Source organism: Hippoglossus stenolepis, chromosome 13 (genome assembly GCF_022539355.2).
Source record: "Hippoglossus stenolepis isolate QCI-W04-F060 chromosome 13, HSTE1.2, whole genome shotgun sequence".
In the NCBI taxonomy this organism is placed as follows: Eukaryota; Metazoa; Chordata; class Actinopteri; order Pleuronectiformes; family Pleuronectidae; genus Hippoglossus; species Hippoglossus stenolepis.
In genome coordinates, this window is record NC_061495.1 from 20,094,505 (window position 1) to 20,120,573 (window position 26,069).

General features: G+C 41.9%; 1 protein-coding gene across 3 annotated transcripts in view; it reads right to left on the reverse strand.

Moving 5' to 3' along the window:
* The window catches only part of sema5ba (sema domain, seven thrombospondin repeats (type 1 and type 1-like), transmembrane domain (TM) and short cytoplasmic domain, (semaphorin) 5Ba), a 161,564-nt gene that overhangs the window by 73,726 nt on the left and 61,769 nt on the right, over window positions 1-26,069 (reverse strand). For all 3 annotated transcript variants that reach the window (XM_035174135.2, XM_035174133.2, XM_035174136.2), the window contains exons 3-5: window positions 22,499-22,720; window positions 5,940-6,039; window positions 5,400-5,445 (exon numbers count right to left, since the gene is read on the reverse strand). In XM_035174135.2, the coding sequence (XP_035030026.2) occupies window positions 5,400-5,445; window positions 5,940-6,039; window positions 22,499-22,673 (321 nt within the window). In that variant the 5' untranslated portion in view covers window positions 22,674-22,720. The remainder of the gene's footprint in view (window positions 1-5,399; window positions 5,446-5,939; window positions 6,040-22,498; window positions 22,721-26,069) is intronic.

The following is a 26,069-nucleotide window of genomic DNA, read 5'->3' on the forward strand; positions in this document are numbered from 1 at the left end:
TCTGGCACTGAACTCATCCCCCCCCCTGCAGCATAGTCTCCCTGCAGAGCCTGCACACACAGATTGGGAGGAGATATCTTCTGCTCAGAAACTAAAGAATCAAAGCAGGATGCTGGGGTGGTGATGGGCTCGATTAAAGCGAAAGCCACTAAACACTAATGGTTTTGGAGAAGGAATGACGAAGCTGCACCGTTATATTGGTGTTTTGGGTCGGTGTTGAAAAGAGGTCACGTGTGACTATCTCAGAAAAAAAGGAAGCCTCATTCACATACTGTAAATGTGTTGCCATACATTTTCTTTCACTAAAAGCACAGTGGAACCGAGGTATTCAGTACAGGAGCAAACACGTCTCTATCACCTGAGTGTACTGAACCATTAGTGACTGAATCAGCAGCTTCTTAAATGTGAGGCTCTTCTCAGCGGCGACTGAAATCTGCGACATTCATCTGTCGGCTGAGTCGTGATCTGTATCCTGGCTTAAAGCTTTGATGTAAAATCCACAGAGCCATGACGCAGATAGGCGGTTGATCTAGCTCCATAAAAACGAACCAGATCAAGTATACAAAGATTCAAGGCTAAAATGAGGAAACGCAGCTCTGTGCATTTACATCACAGCATCATGAACTGTAAAGTCCAATAACTACTATAGTTTGCCATGTTTGCTTTTATATTTAAAGACCCAAAAATCAAGCCCAATGTCAGCTGTGATTGGCTTCATCAAAGGAAAAGTGGTATAGATAGATGGATGGATGGATCTTTGAATTGAACTGAAAAGGATGAATTACTCAAAAGATTTGTAATCTAACATAGAAGAACAATGAAAGATCATCACACTCCTTCTAGTTCACCTGTCCCCACAACACAAATTATTTTCTCCTTTCTACAGTGAAATGGATGCCGATAATTTTCCTGGCAACGTTAATAAAAGAGCTGCGTTGGGATAAAAAAAAAAACCGAGCTGAGCGCCACGAGGGAGCGAAGACAACTCAACTCGGGGTTTGGATTCAAGCAAACAAATCCAGTGTGAAAACAGCCCTCGTGTCTGACAGGTGGTTTGGGTTTTTTCATTCAACGATCACTGGTTCAGGAATCTAAACGACTCTGGGAATTGAGCCTTTGATGTCGAAGCAGGAGCTCGGACGGGCAGGTGGGAGATTCGGGTTTGTTTTTCCATTTGGTTATACAACAAAGGAAAGGGAGTATTTTAAGATGCCGCCCTCCTCCGTCTCTTTGGACAGCTCTCGTTTACTGGCAAATGAGCATGGGGGTGCGGACCCTCCCCCCTGCTTCGTTGGGCAGTTTGTATAATGTTCACATTGATTTCAGCCTTGGCATCACGGATGACACCTCCGCATCGGGCCAGAGAGAAGAAGGAGCAACCTCATTTATCCCCAAAGCTCACAATAAGCTGAGGATGTGTGTGGGCGTGTGTCTGAGGGAGAAAGACACATTTAGAGAATCCAGGCAGCATGGTGGAGTGCATATTTGTGCACATTTACTGAATATGCATGTAAAGCATGGATGCGTCCTACGTGTCAGAGTGATGTTGAGATAGCAGATGTGTCGTGGAGCTGCAGAGAACAACACAACCGGGGTGAAAACAAACGAAAAACCCTCATAAGTCAACTTCTCTCCTGCGAAACGAGACAACTAGGACACGCAGACAAAGGGCGCATTGATATCGGCGGTGACACACGGGTGGCAGCTGTACACATCATGTCATTCACATGTGGCTGCGGTGAAAAGGGACTTTGTTCGACAAAGTAGCGTCTGCTGAGCTTTCATCCATGTGGGGAAATGTAAAATAATGCAGGCCGTTGTCCTTGAAAATATAATGTAACCAGTGCTTCTTCTATTTAGTTTAAATGGTTTCAGAAAATAGAAAAAGAATGGTTCCACAAGCTGGTCAATAAAAGGTGACTGATGGAGCCTCAATCAGGAAAGAACAAGTAAATCGATTTTTCTACATTAAGCTAACAGTAGAAGTTATCGAACAGAAATGTTATTCATGCAAGAATCGGACAAATTCCTAATACCCATACTGTTTGCCCTGCAGCCTTAGAGCCCAACATATCGCTATCAGTGTTTATAATTGCATATTTGAAGACAATGCAGAAAAGCTCAGGATTAGATTTTCATTTTATATAATATATAAATAATTCAAGTTCTATATATTTGGTTGTATTTCTGTTTTCTTTACTTTAGTTGTTTATTAGGAGATATATCAAAACCTGATTACATTTCTTTGTCATTAGGGTTTCATAACGTCATCTTAGGAATCATTGACTTTACAAAAACAACGACATATTAGCCAATATATTGGTATTTAAAATGTTTAACCCCCTAATATCGGTATTTGCATCAGCCTGTAAAAATCCATATCGGTCAGGCTGTAGTTCTCACTATCTAACAACACTCCTTGCATTTTTTTTTTCAGCAGCCAAAACAAGAATCCCAGATGTTCCTTTAATGCAGCACCAAGGAATTAGTTTTCAAAAGATCATGGAGACAAAAAGTAAAACACACATGTTCTCAGTGAAAATCATTTTCTTACCATGAGCGAAGCTTTGGAAACATCAAGTTCACAAAATCTATAGCTAATGGGCTAAAACATGCAAAACCACCACTATGCATCACCTTTTTCGATTATAAGATATAGGAAATGACATTAGTGATAACAGGATCCGAATATATAATGAACTTTGCAAAAATCACCAGTGTCAAACTAAAAAGGAGATCTTTAGACACCTGTGCACTGAACTGTGCTGTATGAAGACTGCTTGTCTTTTCTCAGTGACAGTGATGTACCAGTTTAGATTACACGGTCCTGAAGAGAACTGGGGGTGTCTGATGCAACCGTAATGCAACCTGTGCCCCGGAGCTCACACTCCCGGCTCCACCAACGCTGCTTTCCTGCTCAGCACTCACAATATCATAAAACACACGCACACATAACACCCACAGGCAATGGACACTCAGAGATACATGTGTTTATTCTCTGCAACATGGAGGACGGTAACTATTCTTAGTTCAGCATATGGACGCATCTCCTGCAGCTAATTTCAACTGTCATGTAAATAAATATCATTCACTTATATAACTCAACAGTGGTTTGGGCATATGTGTGAAACTGTATATTTGTAGTTAACCGCAGTCAAAATTGGAACAAGTGGCTCAGCAGACAGAGCATCACCGACAGAGACTTGATTTTTACTGCCAGCCATGTGTTATTGACATGTGACGTCCTGTTAAACTGAGCAACACAGCAGGAAGCATTTGCTGCAAAAAAACATCAATGCAATCTGTCGCCAAGGGCCTGAAATATTTGCCACGGACGAAAGGATGATTTATCGCTACCAGGGAAATCTAGGATTCCAGCAAATTTCATATCAAATAATTGTTTTTCTTTGGCCATTTTAAAAAAGCTTGTTCGGCAAGTACCACAATTCTAATTTTGGATGCCATTTCCCCCCCAAATCATGCTTTGCAACTTCAAGTCGATGAGCATCCCGAAACCATGGTTATATCTTTAGAGCATATTCAGAAAACATTCTTCTAGAAAAGACTTCAATAGGGAATTTTATTTGTCACATGTTACCACAGGATGCAGTGACCAAAACTTGAACAAAATTTGGTGAGAGCAAAAAAACTGAGGCAACGACTGGTTGTTGTTTTTTGTTGGGTTCTAAAAGTTTGTTTCTTTATAGAAATAAAAGACTTTTGTATTTTGAGGGTTTAAAGGTAAATGAGAGCCTTAACAACCAGCCTCCTAGATCTATTAGATTGTTGTGATGAACTGCTCGCTCACACACACACACACACACACACACACACACACACACACACACACACACACACACACACACACACACACACACACACACACACACACACACACACACACACACACACACACACACACACAAACCAATATTTCATGGACCTCCTACCTACATTCAAACCTCGTCCATAACCTGAACTCCCATCATAACCCTGACCTGCCTCTACATTCAAACACACATGCATACATTATTCTGCTGCCTTCCCTATTGCATCTATGTTACAGGAGCCCCTACATTTATTGCAGTAATAAAGTTTTATTATTGTCAGCTTTTCAGCCTGTAGGTGTCTCCTCTAATAACATTTCATGCTACAAGGGCAGCTGCCTTTAAAACCTAAATAAATGTATATTAAACAACGTGTAATATCTAATAACCACAGAAAAACCTTTAAAAGGCAGAGCAACAAGTGGTTTGATGACGCACACATGCCTCAATCCTCTGAAATCACAGAACAATTTCCTCGAACAATGTTTCCACATCTTGAAACACACAAACAATCACCAAAGCTCAGCACGACAAAAACACCAGACAACCCGTCAGGCTCTGTGTTTTCAAGAAGAGCTGTTGTATTATCTTTGTTGGTAATGATTGAATTTGTGTTTTTACTTGGAAAATCTTAACATAATCTAATGTTCAGAAAACACATCACTTTCCTTATCATTGCTGCAGCTCCTCTTTTCAGCCTCTGTCTGAAACTCTGTCGTTAAACTCAGTCTGCTCTGATTGGCCAGCTTGTCCACTCTGTTGTGATTGGTCAATCGCTTCGAGTGCTAGGGTTGTCGCGTTTTCCAAAAATCAAGTTCGAATGAATTTGACAGGACACAAAATTAATTGAAATATATATACTCACACCCTCCTACTCTGATAGTGAGCGCCCTCTGCTGGATCATGAGTTAAACTACTTCCGACGGTCTGACGCAATTCTAGAATAGTAGTACAGGAGTAGTATATGTTTAATTCAAACAGGTCACTACAGTCTGAATATGAACTATTCCGCCCACAGTCTAATGTATGTTTCAAATTTCAAATATAAAGTGACTTCCATGGTGTATAGAACCTAGTTGTGCAATATGCAAATGAGCAGAAATGTGGTGGGGCAGCTGTGACTGAGGGGTAAAGTGGTCGTCCTCCAACCAGAGGGTCGGCGGTTCGATCCTCAGTCTTCCCCATCTGCATGCCGAAGTGTCCTACGGCAAGATACTGAACCCCTAAATGGCCCCTCATAGATGGTGAATGTTGAATTGTAAGTCGCTTTGGATAAAAGCGTCCATCAAATGACATGTAATAAATGTGCAAGTAAACTCTGACGAGATGTTTCAGGAGCAGGTTTACTGTGGGGAGATCAGCTCTGCATACTGAAGACTGTGGGCATTTTAACTTTGCAGAACCCAGAGGACAGACACAAAAAAAAAAAATCATAAAATGTCTTCCTTCAAAGGACAATTAGCATATACTCTAACAATTAGTGAAGCAATAACAATGCAAGTTTGAAAATGAACTTGAGCCAGTGAAGTTCAGCAGAAAGAAAAGAGAGAAAGGAGTCGTTCGTCTGCCTACCTGTATCAGTGACATGTTGCTGAGGTCCAGTCTGAACAGGTAGTTTCTGGATTGAGGAGAGACGACAGACGACAGTGAGATGAGTGTGTGTGTGCACAGTTTGACCTTTATCCAGGAGAAATGTGTTTAATGATGCAAATGAAGAATCAGAGCAGAGACAATTTCAGCTGCTGTCAAATCAAAGCAAAGCCGATTGGAGGATGTATTTTATTATCCTTCAGTCATCTTAGTTTCCTTTAAGTCTGAGTGTGTGTTTTTGTGAGGCATATTGAATATAATTTGCATTTGTCTGTGTTTTTAAGAGGCTCAAACCAGGTCATGAAAATATGTGCACACACACATGCACTATTGTGACATGACTTATTTCTTCCAAATTCATCCCTTCTGCCAAATCCAAAGCCTGACTTGGTCCAACGAGGCCTCGGCAGAGCACTTAAGAAGCGTCATTATCCGAAATGAGTGTGTGAGTCAGAAAGGGTATCATGTTCTGAGTAATGTGCTCGGCGCGGTGAGAAGCCGAGTGGATTTACAGTCTCTTACCTGGCACCCACAATAAGCTCATTCCTGGTCAGGTCAAGGGTGAGCTGGGAATAGTCTTGCACACCCGGGTGGGAGAAAGTAGATATCCACGGACTGAGTGCTGAAAGAAAGGAAAGAAAGAGAGAAGTTAGCAAAAGCTTAATAGGATCATAGGTCACGTGATGCAAGCAGTGACATGTACAGGTAATACTCCTATATGCACAATAGAGCCAAACGTTTAAATGTTTATGTTGACAATAAAGCAGGAAAGGGTCTGATAACCTTATGAATCGTTTCTCATCAAATATTGTTAAAGACAGTGAAAGTTTTGCTTGGATCTGCTCTTTAATCCATATTCACATCAAAACTCCATCTGTTCTCTCCAAGCTCAGGCCTCCACCAAGTTTAGTGGAAATCAGTTTAGCCATTTTTGCATAATCCTCAGTGGAGTGCGTATACCTCCACTGCCAAGCACCAACAGTCTCTTCAAATGCAATCAAGCTGCACCAAATTTCACAAAATCATAAACATCACTTCCCTAAATGTGCCTGATTTGAAAATGTCAACAAAAAAAACGCAATGTTAGAGAGTAAATTAAATTCCTGGATCCACAGCAACATATAATGGGTTTTTTTCCTGACCCACACTGCATCCTCTCAGCAAGAGCCATGGTAATCCGTAGTTTTTGTGTAATGCTGCTAACTAACAGACAGACACACAAATACACACAAACCTTATTGGCAAAGGTAACAAACAAACCAACTAGACCGGCACTCGGTGAGTGCATGCATCTTGTAATGTTAAAAAAAGTGAAAATTAAATGTCCTAGATCCGCCCACTTAATCGAATCCCCTCCAAAAGTGAATGTGTTCGTCCTTGGCCAATAACCAACCCTTCCACCATGATTTAACTAAACCCTGTAGTTTGAGCGTAATCCTGCTGAAAGACAGACAAAGCAATGAAATCAAAACCTCCTTGGCTGAGATCTCAAGCAGACGAGAGAAAAAAGAACCTTGTTGGCGGGAGGTAATTATGAGAATCAGTCATTTGGTGAAGAAGAACTCCAAATGTTTGCTGCATCCTCCGAAACTGGAGGATTTTGTTATTTCCCTTGTTTGTTTTGGGACTAAAGAAAAAGCGAAGAAAAGCAAACCTCTACTCTGGAAACGTGATGTACAATACTAAAAACTGTTTTGACATTTTTCTACTAAGCACTTAATCAATTATTTAAAGAAATGACTGCTGTATTGATGAGAAAAATGATTGCAGTTGTAGTGGTAAAAAAAAAAAAGAAAGAAGCAGTGAATAGAGCAGGAAAATCTCTCAATGGGATGGTTTTCTCCTGCAGAGAGGGACAAAACTGTCCAGGCCACATCAGACACAACGATCCTGATACGACCTGACACTCGGACAAACACGGCTCTGTGTGGCGCACACGGCTGAATCCTGCGCGCAGTTTGAAACTGGCTTCCACGAATCTGACAAGGTCGAAAAAAGAGAAAAGTGCATTTTCTGTGTGAAAATGACTTTTCAAAACAGATTTCACCTCATGGGAGGTTGTTGCGGCATAAAAGGATTTACCCTACTCCCCCATGTAAAACACGGAATCACAGCAGTCACTGGGAATTCAGATGCACTTAACCAATTTGAAAAGCTGTGTTAAATGGCTTTTAGCGCCTGCCACAAAACCCAAAAAGGCGGAAAATAAATGGCTGTAAATTACTAATCCAATGCCTCGGTTGTCAAAACAACAGAGAAACTATTTAACTTTATTGTTCTGGTGTAAATTCTAAAGTAACCACTTGATAAAAAACCTAAATTAAGTTAGAAAAAAGACGATGAGAAGAAAAAAGAGGCCACGCTGCTTATAACGTATTCGTTAAAGCGCTCATCAAACATTTAAAACCTTAAATCTTCATTTTTTTAAACATTAAAGAAGCTCGTATGAAGCTGGAGGCTACGGCATCAAAGTGCTGGGAAAAGTGAACACTGAAACAACCCTTCATCGTGACGAGGGATGGATTCGAGGATTGATGGGGCCCATATGGCTCAGTCACCTGGAAACATAAGTGGAGATGTGAGTGATGGGAGGCTGAAGCTGCAGAACAGTGTGGTGCTCTTCATTTTAACTATAACACGCGCACACACACACACGCACGCGCACGCACGCGCACGCACGCACACGCACACACACACTAAGTGAGGGTGCCAGCGCTGACAGCGGACATCAGTGAGACGACAACTATCTGCCACAATCTGGTTTCTCCAGATGTGGATCAGGAGGAAGTGGTTTTCACTGAGCTGCTGTCAGACGGAACTCCAGCGTTTGTAAGTGTGCTCAGGAGACTCATGACTCATCATTTTATAATATCATTTATATAATAAATTCCATACATAAAAGATTGAATGTTTCAGATTTCAATGAGATTGCAATTATCTTTATTAAAGTAAATTATTAGAGTGTGTCCAATTTGACATAAGCAAAGCATGTTTTAAGTAAATATATTAATGTATCAGTGTTGAAAGTTATTATTCGCTATCATACCAGTTTGGGCATCTGCCCCGGCAAATTGATATGGTTCAGGCTCTATAATCATATAAATATATATTAGAAAGTGGAAGAACATGGAGGCTACAGTATGTTAACAGCTAATGATTGTATTTAAAGACCAACAAGTGGTGGATGCAGTGGCGTCGCAGTGGGGGGGAAGTGGAACAGACTTCCAGAAGTCTGTTCCACTGGGCACCGGGCACTGAATGATAAACAATTTTTTTTAAATGTTATTCATTTAATTTCTAAGAACTTAATGAAAATGGCTTAAACTGGATGAATAAATCGATTTATTGACTAAAGATCCAAAAATAGTGGAGGCTTCCTGAGGTCACCTGTCTCACCCCTACAAACAAATGGTTTAGTCCTTGCAGAAGGCTTCTTCTGTAAACATAATTGAAGTCAGTGAGCGACTGACTACTGGAGAAGTGGTGTTCAATATGTCAGGACAAGTCTGTGAATCAGAAAAGAAAAGAAATAGAGGAAAGAGAAAGAAAGCAAACAGGGCAGACAACTCTTGGAAGATTTCTTTCCACAGAAAGGTGAGTCCATTCATCAATAACAGTTTATTACACCGGGTCACACTGGCTGTGTGTGTGTGTCGCAGATTCACAGTTGTCTGATGTTCATGTAGCCGAGAGTTTTATTCGCCTTTACTGAGAGCCCATAGTGAAATAAGAATTGAACAATGTGGACTTGAACCAGGACGACATGACTTTCGATTTTTCGACAGTCTCGCTCAAAAAGAACAACCACTTCACAGTAAAAGTCCCGTACAGATACACTGCTTATAACGACAGGAAACACAAATTAAAAAATAAAATAGCAAGATGTGTTTATACGGAGGGTTTATCTTGAAAATGGCCATACACGTGTGTGTGTGAGAGCGAGAGCGAGAGAGAGAGAGAGCCTATTGCCCTGCCCCTGAAGTTTTTTGCATTACCTTTTAGTATAACTACAACCTTTGTGAGGTTTCTGGTGTGATCAGGGTTAGGGAGATTTCCTATTGTGCAGAATTAAGCATATCAGATCATTATCACTTACACTTCTGTTCATTGGTGACTTCCCTAACAACCACTAGAGATTAATTTGTACAGTTGACTCTGACACTAGAAAAAAAATTCAAATATGCCTGAGGGACATCATGAAACAAGAGAGGAAGGGTGCCCACAGAGACTACCTGTGTAAAGAGCCCAGAATCTTGTGCTACGCCCCTGGAAGGATGACCAGTATTCTGTCTGCCATTATTGAAGCTTTGGACACATTAGATTATATCATTGTTTTTAGTTAATCTCTTAAATTAGCTCTTAATCCAAACTGCTAGGGTTCAAGGCGCTGAAGTAGCTCAGCTGTCAATATGGGTTCGACTTTATCTGAACTGTGTCATTGTCAATCAGATTTCACAGCAGTGAAGTAGCACATGTTTGGCTTTATCAGTGTAAATATACACATTTAATGTTGTGAAGTATACTTCTAATATAGTATTTTATGAATAATGAGCCACAATTAGGTACATAATATGTGGCCTTGAATGTTACTGTAACATATGTCTTGCATGCAGTGCCCAGAAGCTCAGAGAAGACAAAGTTGTGCCAGCACATAAATTCCCCGAAGCTACAGAACGATGCATGGTTAATTATATCTACAACAGCTCTGGTTTCATTCACAACAATAATAAAAGAAACATGAACCAGGAGCAACGATGACTTTGAATCAACCAGCCAGCGCAGAGACGCAATGTAGCCTATATAAAATGAATAATAGACTAACGCACATACCCACACGCACACGCACACAGGATTTAATCACTGATAACCTTAACACACATAATAAATTACTGGATGCTATAGTGCTATTCTGATACTAAACATATTCTACAAGAGGCAATCTCTTATATTGTCTCTATAAATATTTACATTACATATATGCACATATAGGTAATTTAAAATGTTCATATTTGAGCCTAGGCACATGTTTGATATGCAGGGGGTGTAGAAACTGTACAGAGCTGGTGTACATCACCCTCTGATTAATGGCTGCAGAGGCCAGAGCTGGACGGGCAGAGGGGGAGTGGCAGCGAGTGCAGACCATCCTCAGCCACACAATATTATGTAAATAGAGCAGAGGAGTTGACTTAAGGAATACAACACGCTCACAGGCAGCTGTGTGAACAGAGCGTGTGCGCGTGCGTGTGTGTGTGTGTGTGCAGCGTCCATGTATATGTGAGAACAGAACATGGGATCACAAATGAGATCATTAAAGTTCACTTTAAGCACCTACTACATTAACATGCACAGCAACACCTCATTAGCTTTCCAGAGATTATCATTTCATACAAAAATACAAAACCAACACTGGAATGTGCAAATATGACCAATATGTTAAAGTTGTGTATTCCATTTTGTGCAGGCGAACTTTTGAAATGAATTAGAAAGCAACATTTTGAAGGATTATGATCACGACACCTATTACAATATTACACTACATCTTAAAGGTGCAACTTCCCCCTAACTTATGGGTGAAGTGTCTCCCCCCCAAAAAATGCCTTGAACGAAGTGCTAGGAGGCAGAGCTGAGACAAGCCTACCTACCTCCTAACCATACGATATACCACTGTGCTTGCAATGTGAAATGTGGTGGTTTAGTTTTAACATTTGAAACATTTGAAAATGAGCGCAGCTTTCCAGATTCCCATAGTAAAGACAGTTGACTCTACGTAAGCATTGAAGACTGTTTGAAACACTAGGTGGCGATATGAGCCACATTCAACCCACAGATTTCTTAATAAATGTGATTTTAAAACCAGCATTAATGTATTTCATCAAAGAACAGATATATGATTTAGTTTACAGCTCAAAAAAACACAGTGAAGTGTGACGTATCACTTTTAACAGAGTCAAAAACAATATGTCTGTAAATATCAATATTACTGTGTGTAAAGTGAAACGATCACGGTGGACTAATTAAAGGCCGTCGTCGTGTTTTGTGTGCGAGTTCCGATGAAGCCTGAAGGCTGAGCCCATGTTTTTCTCACTCCCTTCCACAGTCAGATCATATTAACATACAAGAAGCAAGGGAAAGTGGAGAAACGTGGAGAGATTAACAACAGCCGAAAACGTTGAGGCCAATACACAGATAAGACTCGCAGACATGAAAAGTTCAAGGAAACCACCTCAGTCACATTAAAAGCCTTTGGAACTTCTTACATTCAGGTTACAGCCCTGTTCTATGCAATTTACCTGTATTCTTAGTCCATCAAGTAAGATTTGTATTCTGATGTATTTTTTTTGGGTGTGTTCTAATTTCACAGTATTGCTTTAGTTCCTCTCCGTTGTTTCTACAGTTGCCCATTATAGCATTATAGTATTGTTTAAAAACAAAATAGAGTAGTAATCATGAAGAAACCTGATGCTGGTCTCAGTTCAGTCTGCGTCTAAGTAAAATACAGCAGCCGTCAAACCCAAACTGAAGACCCGCCCCCTTCGTTACACCCAATATGACCTGGACAACATCCAGAAAAGAAAAATGACGTCATTTAAGAGATGTGCCAGACTGTTAAGAGGTGACTTATTGTCCACATAAAAATGAGACCATGAAAACGCAGCATACGACATGATTCATTAACCTAGAATGTGCGGTGGCGAAACAGATAACGAGAGCATTATTCCCAGAGAAACGTTATGGACCCAACAGTAAAAACAAGTGCGGTTCAGAGAGTTTCATGCGGAGCGTAAATCACTTGAAATTTGAACTTGGAAGCATAAACACATTTCACACAACAGGGACGTCTCTTCAAAGCTGGTAAAAAAAAGAAAGAAAGAAAAGCCTGAGTTTGATTCATGCAGGACGACTCATGAACCGGGAGCATGTTGACTCTCTAAAAGAGGCCTCTCTGACAGCGAGGGGTCTTTCACTGACTGACATTTATCCTTCTGTCTACAAGTGGTTTTATATGTGCTGCTCACTTCTTGCCCTTATAACTGTCTGGATGGGTGGTGGGGCGAAAAAAAAAAAGCCCCAATAAAGCCAGGATGAATATGAAAGCCCCCTCTCTCAAGGTCGACTCGTGGGCCCCAAGCTGGACTTGATGAACGATTATTGCGTCCCTTTTTTCCCCCCCCTCTGCAAACGGCGGGGAGACGGATTAATGCATCAGCCTGTGGCTGCCACGGGGATGAGTGGAGGGATGAGGAGGACGGCGGAGGCATTCGTCTCCCACAGATATAAATCATAACTTCTCTATCTTCTTCCATCTAACAGTTTTTAAACCCTTAGCTCCTGTCCTCCACTCAAGCAGCATGTGGACAAAGTGAAGTGGCACCGTGACTGATCGGAGGCGCTGAGAGTCGGACTCAGGCGAAGAACTGGAAAATGCAAACGCGTTATGGAGCTGAGGGAATGAAATGACAACAAATTGCAGCTTAAAATTAAAACCCTGTTGCTGCAGAAACACGCCCACAGAAAACCAAACAGCTCAGGCACAGATTATTCATTTATGGCTTAAAACCTGATGGAATGTGAGATTCCCTCAAGTTGCAGCCTGGAGAAAGAAACAAGATCTAATCTTAACTTTATCTGTTCACCGTGAGAGGTGAAAAGTTGAATTGGGCAACGCCAACCTGTCAGGGGCATCCAGGTGACAGAGGAGAGACGTGCTCTGGGCACTGGGATGTCGGGGCATGGGTTTCTGGGGTCGATCGGACGACCAGTCCAGACTGAAATATTTGAGCAACTAATCATGAGCAGTTGCATTCCTGAATCCTAACAACTCTGCACCTCTTCTGACTTTCTGAAGCTCTATCTTGAGGTTCGTGGTTATTCCAAGAGGCCTCAGCTCTACGTTGTATCCAGTGCGTGGAAATATAAGCATGTTAACACGCTAAACATGAGGTAATCAGTGTTAAACATTAAACCTGTTTAGCAGCAGCATGTCAGCACTTTGCACAAACCTCTGTCTCACAGAGACGATGCATGGCCATAAACTCTCAAGTCCTGTTTCCCAGCAGAAGCTCCGGCTCAGTCTCTGTTGAGGCCCTGAATGAATTAGGATGTGAAGGTGGTGATGGATGAGGTGATTGTGGTCTGTTTCTTTCAGTCCAGAATACGAGTGTGTCCCACTGTGGTGCAACATTTATTCCAGTAAAAGCTGCCCCCTTGACACGTATGTCATAAAAGTTTTCAAAGCTTCCTGTATCGGTGTTTTTTGGGCCTAAACTTTCTCCTCTGGTCGAGCAGGCTGACCCCCCACACACATGAATGGAATAAAACTTAGTTGTTTTAAGTTTTGTTTGACCAAAAGCCTCAAAACCGTGAACATACAGGAGCGAGTGTGTGGATCAGTAACATTCAAGACGTTTTCAGATGTGGAGTTTGCCGTAAGAAGAACGCAGCAGGAGACTGTTCATGACAAATAAATCCAGCGTGTGTTTTTCTTTACAGCAGAATCAACACCAGCGTCATGTCATCTGCGTTGGTGCTTTCTTCATGTAGGGATCCACTTTTTCATCCTGAGATATTTGTATTCTCCCAGTTTTGCATCTGTCGTGTGAAGGACACGTTGTCAATATGCTGTGAAGTTTCAAGAGGTTTACCTACTGTATTCTCATTTTACAAAAGGGCTGGCGTGAAGAGTTCATGAGAATGTCTCATGTCCCATACAGCCACTCCAGGACATTTCAGTGCATGTATGAAAGCAGCTTTATAAGAGGTTTTTCTTCAGAGGTGACTGTCTTTGGGAAAAGTGACCTGCAGCTCGGACTGTGTCAAAGTCAAAATCAACTTTATTGTCAATTCTGCCATATGTACAGGACGTAGAAGGGATTGATATGCCCTTTCTCTCTGATCCCTGGTGTAAACATATAAGTAGATATAATATATAAGTATGTATACTATATATAGTATATACTATTTCAAAACTATCTCACAGACCAGTTTTATTCCTGCAGTTGTGATCTACACTAAAATCAGAACAAAAGTAGTAATTAACAGTCGCACCAAACACTGGGTGACAAAACAGAGAGAAAAGGACACATTAATGACTGTACCTCTAATTATAGCAAACAGTTTTGGCACTCAGGGCACAAATGGTCTTTTGAGGGCACCATTACTACAGTGTGGGTAAAAAATGACTTTTTAGCTATTGGTTTTACTGCATGTTTAAATAATAGGGAAAGGAGTCAGGCAGGGGCCCAGGCCTCCACTTATTTCAGTCCTCCAACAGGGAGATTCATGTTTGCACGATGCAAAAAAAAATAAAATAAGAAAAGCTTTCAGAGCAGCAAAGTCAAGTAGGGACAGAAATAAATTGAATGAGGGGGATGTAGTTATACAAAACGAGAGGACTGGTGAGTGGAACTAAAATGAGTCTGACTGGGTGATTAAAGGTTATGGCTTTAAGATCCATTTAAAAGTCCTGGAAGAACAAATGTGGCTGTTGACTGGGCAAATCCTTTAAGTGCCCGACAAACCCCCGGCGGACGATGGAGCATAGATGACCTTTTATTATTTCAGTAAACTTGCTTTTTCTTCACAAAGCACTTTCATTCTCAGTCTCACGGCAAATGTTCACCTATAACGATATCCGGCGCTACATCATATTTTTTTTATCATTAGCAGTACGATCAGGCATCAGAGTTGATTTCTCCCCTCAAGCGCTACACTTGTTTAATGAGCTATGAATGAGACATATTGTATTAAATGCGTCTGTCTGTCATCATCCGCCTGCAGGGGGATACACAGCAACACAATGTCTGACTAATAGGAATAAGACTGCCATATCAAAAAATGGTTATCTTCGGGGCAACATCGTCGATCCAATATTGTTAACAGAACATGTCATAAGGAGATTTGATGCTATCTGGCAAACAATTCTGTGAATGAAGGATCGCCCCTAGAGTTGGCATGTGTATAACTGCGTTCGGAATAAATTTAAAGTCAATGCAACATGCTGAGAAAAATTTGAAAATGACAACTTCGGCCGAATGATAGGACGGGAATAAATCCTTCCTGCAAGGTACACATTTACATACAATATCCATTAACTGTGAGCAGATATTTTGCATAAGCTGGAGGAGCATCATAAACACCACATTTTGCAGCGCTGCTCAGTATTGAAGGAGGAAAACTTCCCCCTGCGTCTTCACACCTCGGCCTTATCTGGTCAAAATCCCTTGAAATACGTTTGGTTCGCTCTCCCTCATATCGCTCTTCGCCCTAACTCCCACCCACCCTGTCTCGCCTGTCCTGTTCCGCAGTATCTCTACTATTCTAACTTTGGATTTACACTTTCGGAGGGTGATAGTTTGAGAGAGGCTGTCGTGCCTCAGTGGAGCACAACTTTCCCTCTGTATCCCTCTCTCTCCTCGTCGTTCCTCCGCCCCCCCGTCCTCCCCCTCCACCTCCTCTCATTCGAGTGAATTCAGATGCAGGGGTCCGCGGGCTACGGCCGGTTTTGTGTAGAGGGTCTGGAGGGGCCAGAGGAATGAGCAGCCACGGGCTGTACGGTGCCGGGGCCAGGAGGCTAATAGCCTCTCAGTCAGCAAACTGGTGGAGATGTCCGCCCGCCTCTCACAAAACCAGTGGTGGGGCAACATCCAAAACTACTGACAATTTGTCAAGAGTGGCCTTATAAACCGACAGAAATGTAAGCACTGTTGTCACAGGCAGGGGTAGAATCAGAGGGAACATTCTGCCGTGGTATCTGCGAAAGTGCTGCAGGGTGGTGTTCGAACACAAAGAATCTGTTGGAGTGTGTCGGGAAATATTGAAATCCGTGATGAGTCGTCTCATCTCCTTAACAAGCTGCATCATGTCGTTTTGTATTGTTATTTTTGCAGGGGAACTCACACCAATGATTCAGTTACTGACCATCATGAGGACGAGGGACATTCTCCCATGATACTTAACCCAGAGGGTGAATTCAACTAAAAATATCCATGAAGTCCGACAAGTTGGGCAGGGCGATGTAACCATACATGTATTTGAGATATATAATCATGATAAATGTCAAATTATTACTAAGTTTAGATTGAGATTGCAGGTTGTGATTTTAAACTCTTGTTCATGGGCAGAGAATGAGAAACATTTTACAAATACACCACAAAGAGGTCGAAAATTAAAAGACAATGCATAAGCAATATCTACATATATAATTAACTATTGTTATACTGCTATGAGATATTTAAAGGAACTAATTTTACTCTCGGAACTAAAGACTGCTCTTGCATGGTTTTCACTTCGCTGCTCAGAAGAGCCATTAGCTAGATATGAGAAGGTATTTATGAAAAACAGAGTTCAAAGAAACTGAGAATTGAATGGATTTCAAGATCTACATTTAGAAGAAGTGATTTCTCACGTGATTTTTGTGCAGATTGATTTTTCACTTGACGAGTCGGTCGTACTGATGCAAAGAGAAAATTGGTTTGTTAGCAATTGTACCGAAGGTTAACATGACCGAATTCAATTCAGACTCGAGCTGTTTGGGGAGTTAGACATGATACCAGGTGTGAGGTAGTGGATGTACAGCCTCGATGACTTTTGTGAAGACATCAAAACATCAAAGTACAGATGCATTACCACAACGAGGCAATTTTTAGAGGTTTTATTATCCAGGGGGAGACAGCAAGAACACAGAAAAACAGCAATTTCCCATGGCCTGTCCACTTGTCAGTGAACGAGGCAATAAAGCCTTTAAATGTTTTCTATTCTTTGATCCTCCGCTATCTCGCAGGCCAGTTATCCTGACATGCCATCAGTGGGTGAGCGACTGGCCCCAGCAGCATGCTAAACTCAGCTCCACGCAGCCGCATGATTGATGGCTGCAAACACACCGCAGCTCTGATAGCACAGCTCCAATTAGGCCCACCGCTGTAATCGCGAGTGAGATGGAAAACAGAGACAGGTGGCAAAGCAAGAGGAGAATATAAACCAAAGACGAAGAAGAAGAAGAGGAGCAGAACTTCATGTGGAAAACGTTTTCTCTTTTAAGTGAAAGTCATGTCTTGAAGGTAGCATCGCTCGCGTGCTGTTCAAGAGCCCGTCGGGCAGCGAGACAGCAGCAAAATGACAGCGCCATTACCCAGACGGTGAAAGAGATTGAGGGACTCGTACTAAGCGCACAATACATTTCTCCCCCTATTGTCGAGCAAATGATGGAGGGAGAGATGAGGAGAAAGTGAGGGAGAAAAGTGACAACGAGGATCTGAGAGGAGGAGCACGGAGAGGAGAAGGAGAATGCATGAGAGAGGAGGGGAGATGAGATGGGTGGAGGGAAGAATGCGGACAGGCTCGGCAGAAGAGAGGGCAAACCGAATGGAAAAGACTAGAGATTTGCAAGGAAGGCAATGTCCCTCTTTGGAGTTGGAACATTGCATTGATGTGAGCAGAACAGATGATCCATAGTGTGGAGCCGTCACACAACTCCTCCTCTTCCCCGTCTTGATGGATATTGCTGCGCTGGGTGTAAAAAAAAAGGTGCAGAGTTCATCTATTTCTCTAACAAACCAGACTGACCCTTCACACACCCTCCAAAACCAGTTCTCTGGGCCTCACAAAGAAATTCACAGCTGACTCTATAAATTGCAAAACAGACTTCATATCTAAATTTCCAGAGCGTTCCGGTTGCTGCCCTCATGCCCGCGCTCTTATCAGACCCGGAGTCTTATGCAGCGAGCCAATATCATCCATCTAAATCAGGAGCTGGCGGGTTGTACAGTGTTCGCCTGTGGGTGGAGGTTGCGCGATTCCTTTCCTGATCTGTGGTGTGTTTGACACAGTGTGTAACAGTGGCACGTCCTCTGGCACGGCAGACATCCTAGCTCACAGTCGACGGTGTTTATGGTGCGTTTAAGCAGACTGTAAAAACACGGTGATGTCGAGGCTGATGGAGAGCGTTGATTCTCAGCGTGCTAGACGCTTGTCTAGATCCGTCTGTGCGTGTTCCTCTGGTGATGCCAACTAGTGTTTTCTACTCATCACAACTTCAGGTGCTGTTTTCCAGCTGCGTGTGGGTGAAAACTAATGTGACTACAGAGGGATTTTCCAAATCAATAATTGGCAATTGGTAATCCACAGCAGGGCACTGTTCACTAGCTGCACAGCACCAAACAGACACAGTTAGCGACTAGCTCGTGACCATAGTGAAGCATCTGCCAGCTAACGAGGAAGATATTTGAATTAAATACCTTTTATTTTACTTTTATTTTTGATTAATTAATTTTTGCCATAGATTTTGCAAAGAACTTTGTAACCTTGTTTAGACAAGTGCTATACAAACAAATTATAAATTAAATAAATAAATAGATTGAATTATAGTATAAATTGCATTATCATTATTATTATTTCCCTCAGGAGGTTGGGACACAAGGATGAATATTGGACTAACTGTACTTTTGCCATGTGGACAAAATGCAACCTCACATATATGATAGTGTTTCTCTGTATCTGGCGAATGTCTTGATAAAAAGCTATTTATAACAACTTTGATATTTGCGATGGGAATCGAAATATGGTTCCAACTGTCAAAATCACAGGAATCGTACGGTTCTGAGCTTATCAACAATCAGTTGCTTTTACCGATGCTGACATGTTTTTCTAATAGTTGCACATTTAAAAGAATGTGTGCAACAAGAGTCATGCCACAGAGGAAGAAATGCACAAAGAAATCATGGCTTCATTTCACAACGGTTGTAAAGACTGTAAAACACTAAGGGTGGAAACAACAGCAATCTGTGGAATAATCTTTTATCTTGGGACGGCGCGGTGGTGCAGAGGTTAGCAATGTTCTAAGAAAGTTGTGGGTTTGAACCTGCCGGCCAAACTGTGGAGTTGTACATGTTCGCCCTGTGTCTCAAGGTATTTCTTGGTATTTCAGCTTCCTCCCACAGTCCAATGACCTGCAATTTAGGATTACTGGAGGTGTGAATGTGAGTGTGAATGGTTGTTTGTCTCTGTGATAGACTGGCGAGCTGACCACGGTGCGTACCCCACCTCTTGCACAATGTCTGCTGGGATTGGCTCCAGCCCTCCTCTCGACCCTCAAGAGATAAGCTGTATAGATAATGGAATGGATGGATGAGTCTTTCATCTTCCTGGAATTCAAGTGCGTGTTGCGTAACAACATAGACTTAAATCCCATGAATGCAATGTATTTGATGCCTGAGAGCTGCTGCAGCAGGTTCACAGCATCACAGACATAGATTCCACTTGGGTGGCCCTTAAAAATAAAATATTTAAAGACAGACTGGCTGCCTGTTAAATCTGATAGAACCAGGTGGAAATCCTTTTCTGTTGATACTGTGCAAGTTTTATCAAAGTAAAAGATTCAGGACTAACAGATGTATCAGTAAATTTGTCCTAACATTCGACAAATTCAGGTTGTTTTTCCTTAAGACTCTGAGGGAACAGGACTGGGCTTAATGCAGATAGCACGCTCCACTGGACAAACCAGCTCAGAGACCGGAGGACGGCTGATCCCTTCACCCTGCTCAGACACACACGCTACAAGGATTAAATCTCACTGCATCACACACGGACACTAAGTGCTGCAGAAAAACCCTACTTAGGCAGTCAGACATAACAACACAAACAATTACTTGTCATTTAAAGGCACAAACATGTGAAGCGCGTATCGATGAGTTTAAGCTCCTCCAAACCCAAAGTAAGCCAGCTCTCCGGGTCTCCTCCAGGTGACTGAGGTAGCGCTTCAACAAGCTCCTATAAAACGCTCATCAATCACAGAGGCTAATCTCAGGTTCTCGCTGACACTTTCATTGTGCAGGCCTTTTCTATACGGCTGCCTTCCCATAATGCCCTGCTCTGCCCGCTTTGACAGGCCAGCTGCCTCGCAGCTCCCTGCCATGAGAGCTATTCTCAAGTGGCACGCCTTTGAATCGAAGCACCGGTGAGCTCGGGCTAATCTGGACATCTGGAGGCCTGGAGGGTGAAGTGGGACAGAGGCAAAGACTCAGCAGCGAATAGGTGAACTCAGCACAGCTTTGTGGAAAGGAAAATGGCCGTTTCACAAGTTCTGGGGTTTGAAACTACGATAGAAAAAAGGCGGCACTTTTCAACCTCATAACCGCTATTACACAGGAGGTTGAGCAAGTGGCACCGAAGTCTTTATGTCTATCTTCAGTTCCATTAGTCAGAGATCAGACCGACAACATGGGCGAGATGGCCCCGGAGTACTGAAGGAGACATGGAAGGAAACAATCCTGTACTCCAAAAAAAAAAAAAAAAAATGTCAGAAAGTTTTTTTTCTAATCACAACAAAACCCTCTGGCCACCTCTTCTTCTTGTGCGTCTCCGTCCTCGATTCTCACCAGCAAGTTTTTTTTTTCTGCTTCTTCAATCTTTGTCACCGCTCGGCAGGGGGAACACAAACAGCCCTATTCAAAAATAAACACAGCAATTTGGTGCGTGTTTACCTTTCCTTGTGCCACGTCTATCTGTGATTCTGTGCCCCACACTGTTCTGTTCCATTTCACGCCGGGAAGAAGACCTTGTTTCTCGGACCACTGTACAGATGGAGCGGGCAAGATAGCGAGCACCATTATTCTACACAATCATTTCTATCTTGTCCCCTCTTGCTTTTTTTGTTGTTCTTTTTTTCCCGGCCTGTCTGAAAGCCAAACTGTGAGGTAATGTTGCAAGTGGCACCAGGAAAATGATTTTGGTGGCTGTGAAAAGTGTCTTGTGTATGTTTAGAAAGCTTGTGACTTTGGGTTTTACTCAGAGTCACAACTGTTGATACACATGATATTAATATTAAAATCAGTTGTTGTAGTTTTTCCTTGAGGTAAAGTCAGATGAAAACACTATTCATATTATAACCCAGGCATTATATTTTTGAGGTTTTGACCATTATTCCTATCACTTATTATAACGCTCACTATATAACTATGACTCTTTATAGAAAAGTCGTCAAGGGCAGAGTAGAAAATAATAGTCGTGTTTTAAAAAAAAAGATCCACAGAATTATTATTATGGTGATAATTATGGTCAGTGCATTTGCGATTTGCAGAGTAGATAGAAGTTTCTTTAACTGGGTATAGGTATTATAGAAACCTGGACACACTGTCAATATCTGCAAGTACACAAAGGTCAGCATGAAATCTCTATATATATTTGTACCTCAGTGTGCACAAGGCTCAGATATCCGTGCACCCTCCAATTAATTACCTCCGCCAGAGAGGTTTTGTTTTCAACACCGTCTGATTCTCAGTGTGAATGCGAAAAAACTACAGAACGGATTTCCACAGAATTAAGTAGACGTTGTGGCATGGGCAAAAAAAAGAACCAATTAAATTTAGTTCAGATCCAGGAATTATTTTAAAACACTTTCTTTAACATTGCAAGATTTACCAGGAAATAATTGATGGATGTAGATGAAAAAAACGAATCCTTAGTCAATGAGTAAGTGCAGCTTGATTGAATCCAAGGGTACTACTACTGGGCTTTGGCAGACGTTTGCGCTCTACTGAGTGCCATTCTAGTTGTGTGTGTGTGTGTGTGTGTGTGTGTGGCCACTACACTACAAGAGCACCATCTGTGCATGCATCCTCTAAGTGGACTCCAAACGGACTTGAAAGTAGTTGAATAAGAACAACTACAACAGATGTCCAAGTGTGTCCACAACGGAGAATAATTGAGGGCTTTGCCAGATATTTCACTGGGTTTTTGCAAGAATGCATGAATGTGCAGCTTTGGTAATGACCGGATGAAAGTCAACACAGTGAAGAGGGTCCCATTATTCAAATAATTCAATCAAAAGCTAGACTAGAACTGAAACTGGCATTAAAACTTCAAAAGAATTCGTTATCAACAAGCGAAGAATATGAAGTTCCTTCATCTCAGTCCAAATGAGGGTAAATCTCAAAACAAGACATCCATGGGTCAAAAGTATAGAAAGAGATATCTGATTATTATCAGGCTACTATGTACATAACGCACTTTCAGTTTCCTTGTGTCCATGTAAACATTGTAAACAGGTTTATCAGATGTTTAACAAGTGGTTAAAGATGATGTCTGACCTTGGATGGAAACCTTTGGATGTTCTTTCTTTGTGCACTCTGGCTGGGTCAGCGGGTCAAACAATGACGGGGTTGTCGGGACTGAGTTCTGAGTGAAAACAATCGGGAAGAGGAGGAGGAGGAGGAGGAGGCCAGCCATAGACGAGGGCGTGGAGTCCTGCGAGGACGCTGTCATGGTGATGACCTCTCCTCTAACTGCCAAGGTGGGCCTCTGGGATACGGCTGGAGGAGAGAAGAGACAACGTCAGCACCTGAATACATTTAATACATCAGGCTTAAAAGGAAAAGAAGCTCACTATTCTCGTCAAAATCATGTCTTCTCTCCAAGCTTTCAATTCCTGAGGGCGCTCATCTCCGAATCCAGAGGAACAGAGAGAGAAGAATAATGCAGAGATATAAAATTTTGGTTGAAATGGACATAAACGTGGGATGAAAGCAAGAATGTTAGGTAACTAGTGGGTGGCTGGAAAGATGAGACATAAAATAGATACAGAAAAACTGCGCACAAAACTCTTTTACCTCAGCGATGAGCCAACTGAAAGAAGTGCCTAACCTCTAACCTTAAGACGATCATTTGAAATGTGCAGTTAAACTTTGGAGGTTCATTTAATGGCTGATTAAATTGGAGAATTGAAAGCAATAGTGGACTGTTCAATGAGGCGGACGTTTCCACAAGTCAGTGGAGCAGGAGTTAGTTAACTTAAAAATGTGTGGCCCTGAGAGACGTGCTGGAGAAGTGTTAAAAAGTATTCACTCCAACTCCTCTATCCTCAAAATACAGTTTTTACCATGAATAATATCCAGTCTGGCTGCCCTATCCATGTATTACGTAAGTAGTTCCAGCCAGCAGGAAGAGACACACAAATACACCCTCATGCTTTCCTCAGTAAATGTAATCACCTCCAGTCATAACACACGAGTCCACAGTGCAGAGCTAGAACTGGCAGTTCATCATCTCCCGCCCTGCGCTCCTTACGACGTTAGCTTAGCGAGGTGTAATGTCATTAAAGTAGATTGAAAACTGAGAGCGTCAACTTTCTACACAACTTTGGCTGGGTTACATCTCTGTGTGGGGTTTTCCTTGCTAATGCTTCGATCAATAACAAATTATTAGCTTGGTTGAGTTGCAAATCAACCACATTGCCTCTGCAATCAATTACGCCTTTGACTACAGCCGCTAACTAATTAGGCAAATGCACACAGAGCCTATGTTTGTCATTATACTGCAGAGTCAACAGGCTAACACAGCCACTGCCAGCAAACACAGGGTTGATGAAACCGGCGGACGTATTTAATGAACTCTGCACTAGACACCAGCTCTCCGTTACATACACTGAGGCTGAGAGCGTAGAAATCTCTGTTCCGAGTCAGAAGATGATGTGGAATCCAGGCATTCAGGCTTTAGTGATGCATCAGTTAGTTTCAGGTGTCATGTCCCTATCACACATTCACCTCTGGCTTCATCCAGAATAAGACCTGGTATTCTTATTCTTATCTAACCAAATATAGACACATTTTTAGACAAAACCTTTTCAATTTAAATTAACTTTTTAATCAGGCCATTTTGCTACAAGTACAGATATATTGTATTTGAAAATGATTTATATGTGTCACCAAAGATTCAATTGTGCACATAGTAATCGTCCATAGTCACTGGACTGCATTTATTTAGCGCTTTTCTTGTTCTTATTGACAGCGCTTCTATACGCAGCTTGATTTCTATATCACAGATCATTCACACTCTACTGGCACAGGTGTCAGGGGGAATTTAGGCTTCAGCGTCTTGCCCAAGGACACATCAACAAACGGACTGGAGGAGCAGGGGATAACAACCTCGTGGATAGCAGACGACCCAGTGCACGTCAACAGGTGCCCCACTCTGTTACTTTGCCATCCAGACTGAAACGTCACCCCAAAGATAAACAAAATCAAATCTCTACAGGGCACATGCAGGCCTATTGAGCTCGACGCCACTCCAACCGAGCAAGCATGAATATTTTTCGAGTGTCAAGAAGTTGAGACCCTCAGAAATGGTCAAGGTGACATCCATATCGTCTTCCTCCTCTACCTTTGTTTCTCATCATTGTTTTCTAGACTCACAAGCTATAAAGGCTTCACCTGGCCTCCATCCAGCAATGCATTTTCTTTGCATCTCCTCCTGCGCAACAAATATTTAAAAGACTAAATTGCAAGAATCAAGGATATCTTTATTATCCATTTTGCAGTATCCACACAAATCTCAGCTGTACTCGGAAAAATGTACTATAAATACAACATAAAATACAGAGACAAACCCAACCCTCTCAATATATAAACTCACAATAAATTATTCCAAAGGCCAGTGGCTGCTGGGATAAATTAATGATTGTATCGGTTTGTCCTGCATGGAGGCAAACTGTATCTGCAGCCAGAGCAAACAGAATACTGCATGAGATGAAGAAATCACCTGCACTGTCGGTAATCGAGCTTCTGCACATCACCTGACCTTCCATGTGACCTCCCACCTGCCTGTGACCGTGACTTGAACATCTCTGGCAATTGAGTGACCGTCACCTAGGAGTTGTCGTCCGTTTGCACTCTTGTGATCCTGCCCAACAACCAAGTAAACTACCTTTTAGCCCTGCTTGCCATTCCCTTCTTGTCTGCTTCTGGGTTATGTTACCTGTTACAAAACCGTGGCAAGTTCCCCTTACAGTGCAAACACCGAGATCACATGACACACAAAAGTCCCTGTCTACTTAATACAGGGAGACTAGAGGGGATTGTGTTTATTTTGAAGATCAACATCACTTATGTATGGACGTCAAAAATGTAAAAAGTTGACATGACATTCTGGTATCCATCAGAACTGAAACCACACTTCTAGATGACAGTAGACTGTGTGAGCACTGCCTGACATCCAGCTGTTCACACTGTAGATCATAGTGCCCCCATTAGGCAATAGAGAGATTCTCATTAGACTTCCACTCTGTATATTTGAATTTGGGATATAGTAAATATACTTCATTAATATGGGGTTATTCCAGCATTAACGACCACTCAAAGCACTTTTTTAGTGCAAATCACGTTCATCCATTCATACAGCACTTCTATATGGATACTTCCGCATGCTTCCAGTTATTGGAAGTCTAACTCTATTACCTGAGTCACAGCTGCCATCTCTTCACTTTATTTATTTCTTACAGATAATTGGGCTCTTTTAGCCCATTATTCAACCTGTGGGGGATTCAAAGGGGAACTCAAGGCTCCAAACATGGGGCTCCACTCAACAAGGTGAGCCAACAGGCGGGGGATTGAGTAGGATCTGTTGTTTTGTAGCATTTTCAAATTAGAAAAATACCTATAAAAAAAACTGTTTTCTGACATTCAATTTTTTCTTTTCATTCAAGCAAATAAGAAGAAAAACTGATTGAATGTGCACAACTAACTTGCTGATGTTAATGGATGTGCATCCTACAATTTTTACAAATGGATTTAATCAAAACCAAACAGAATTTTCAGTTTGCACGTTCTTTATGATAATCAAACTTCCCTTCAGTTTTATTTTTTATTCTCGACTTGTCTTAGTTTT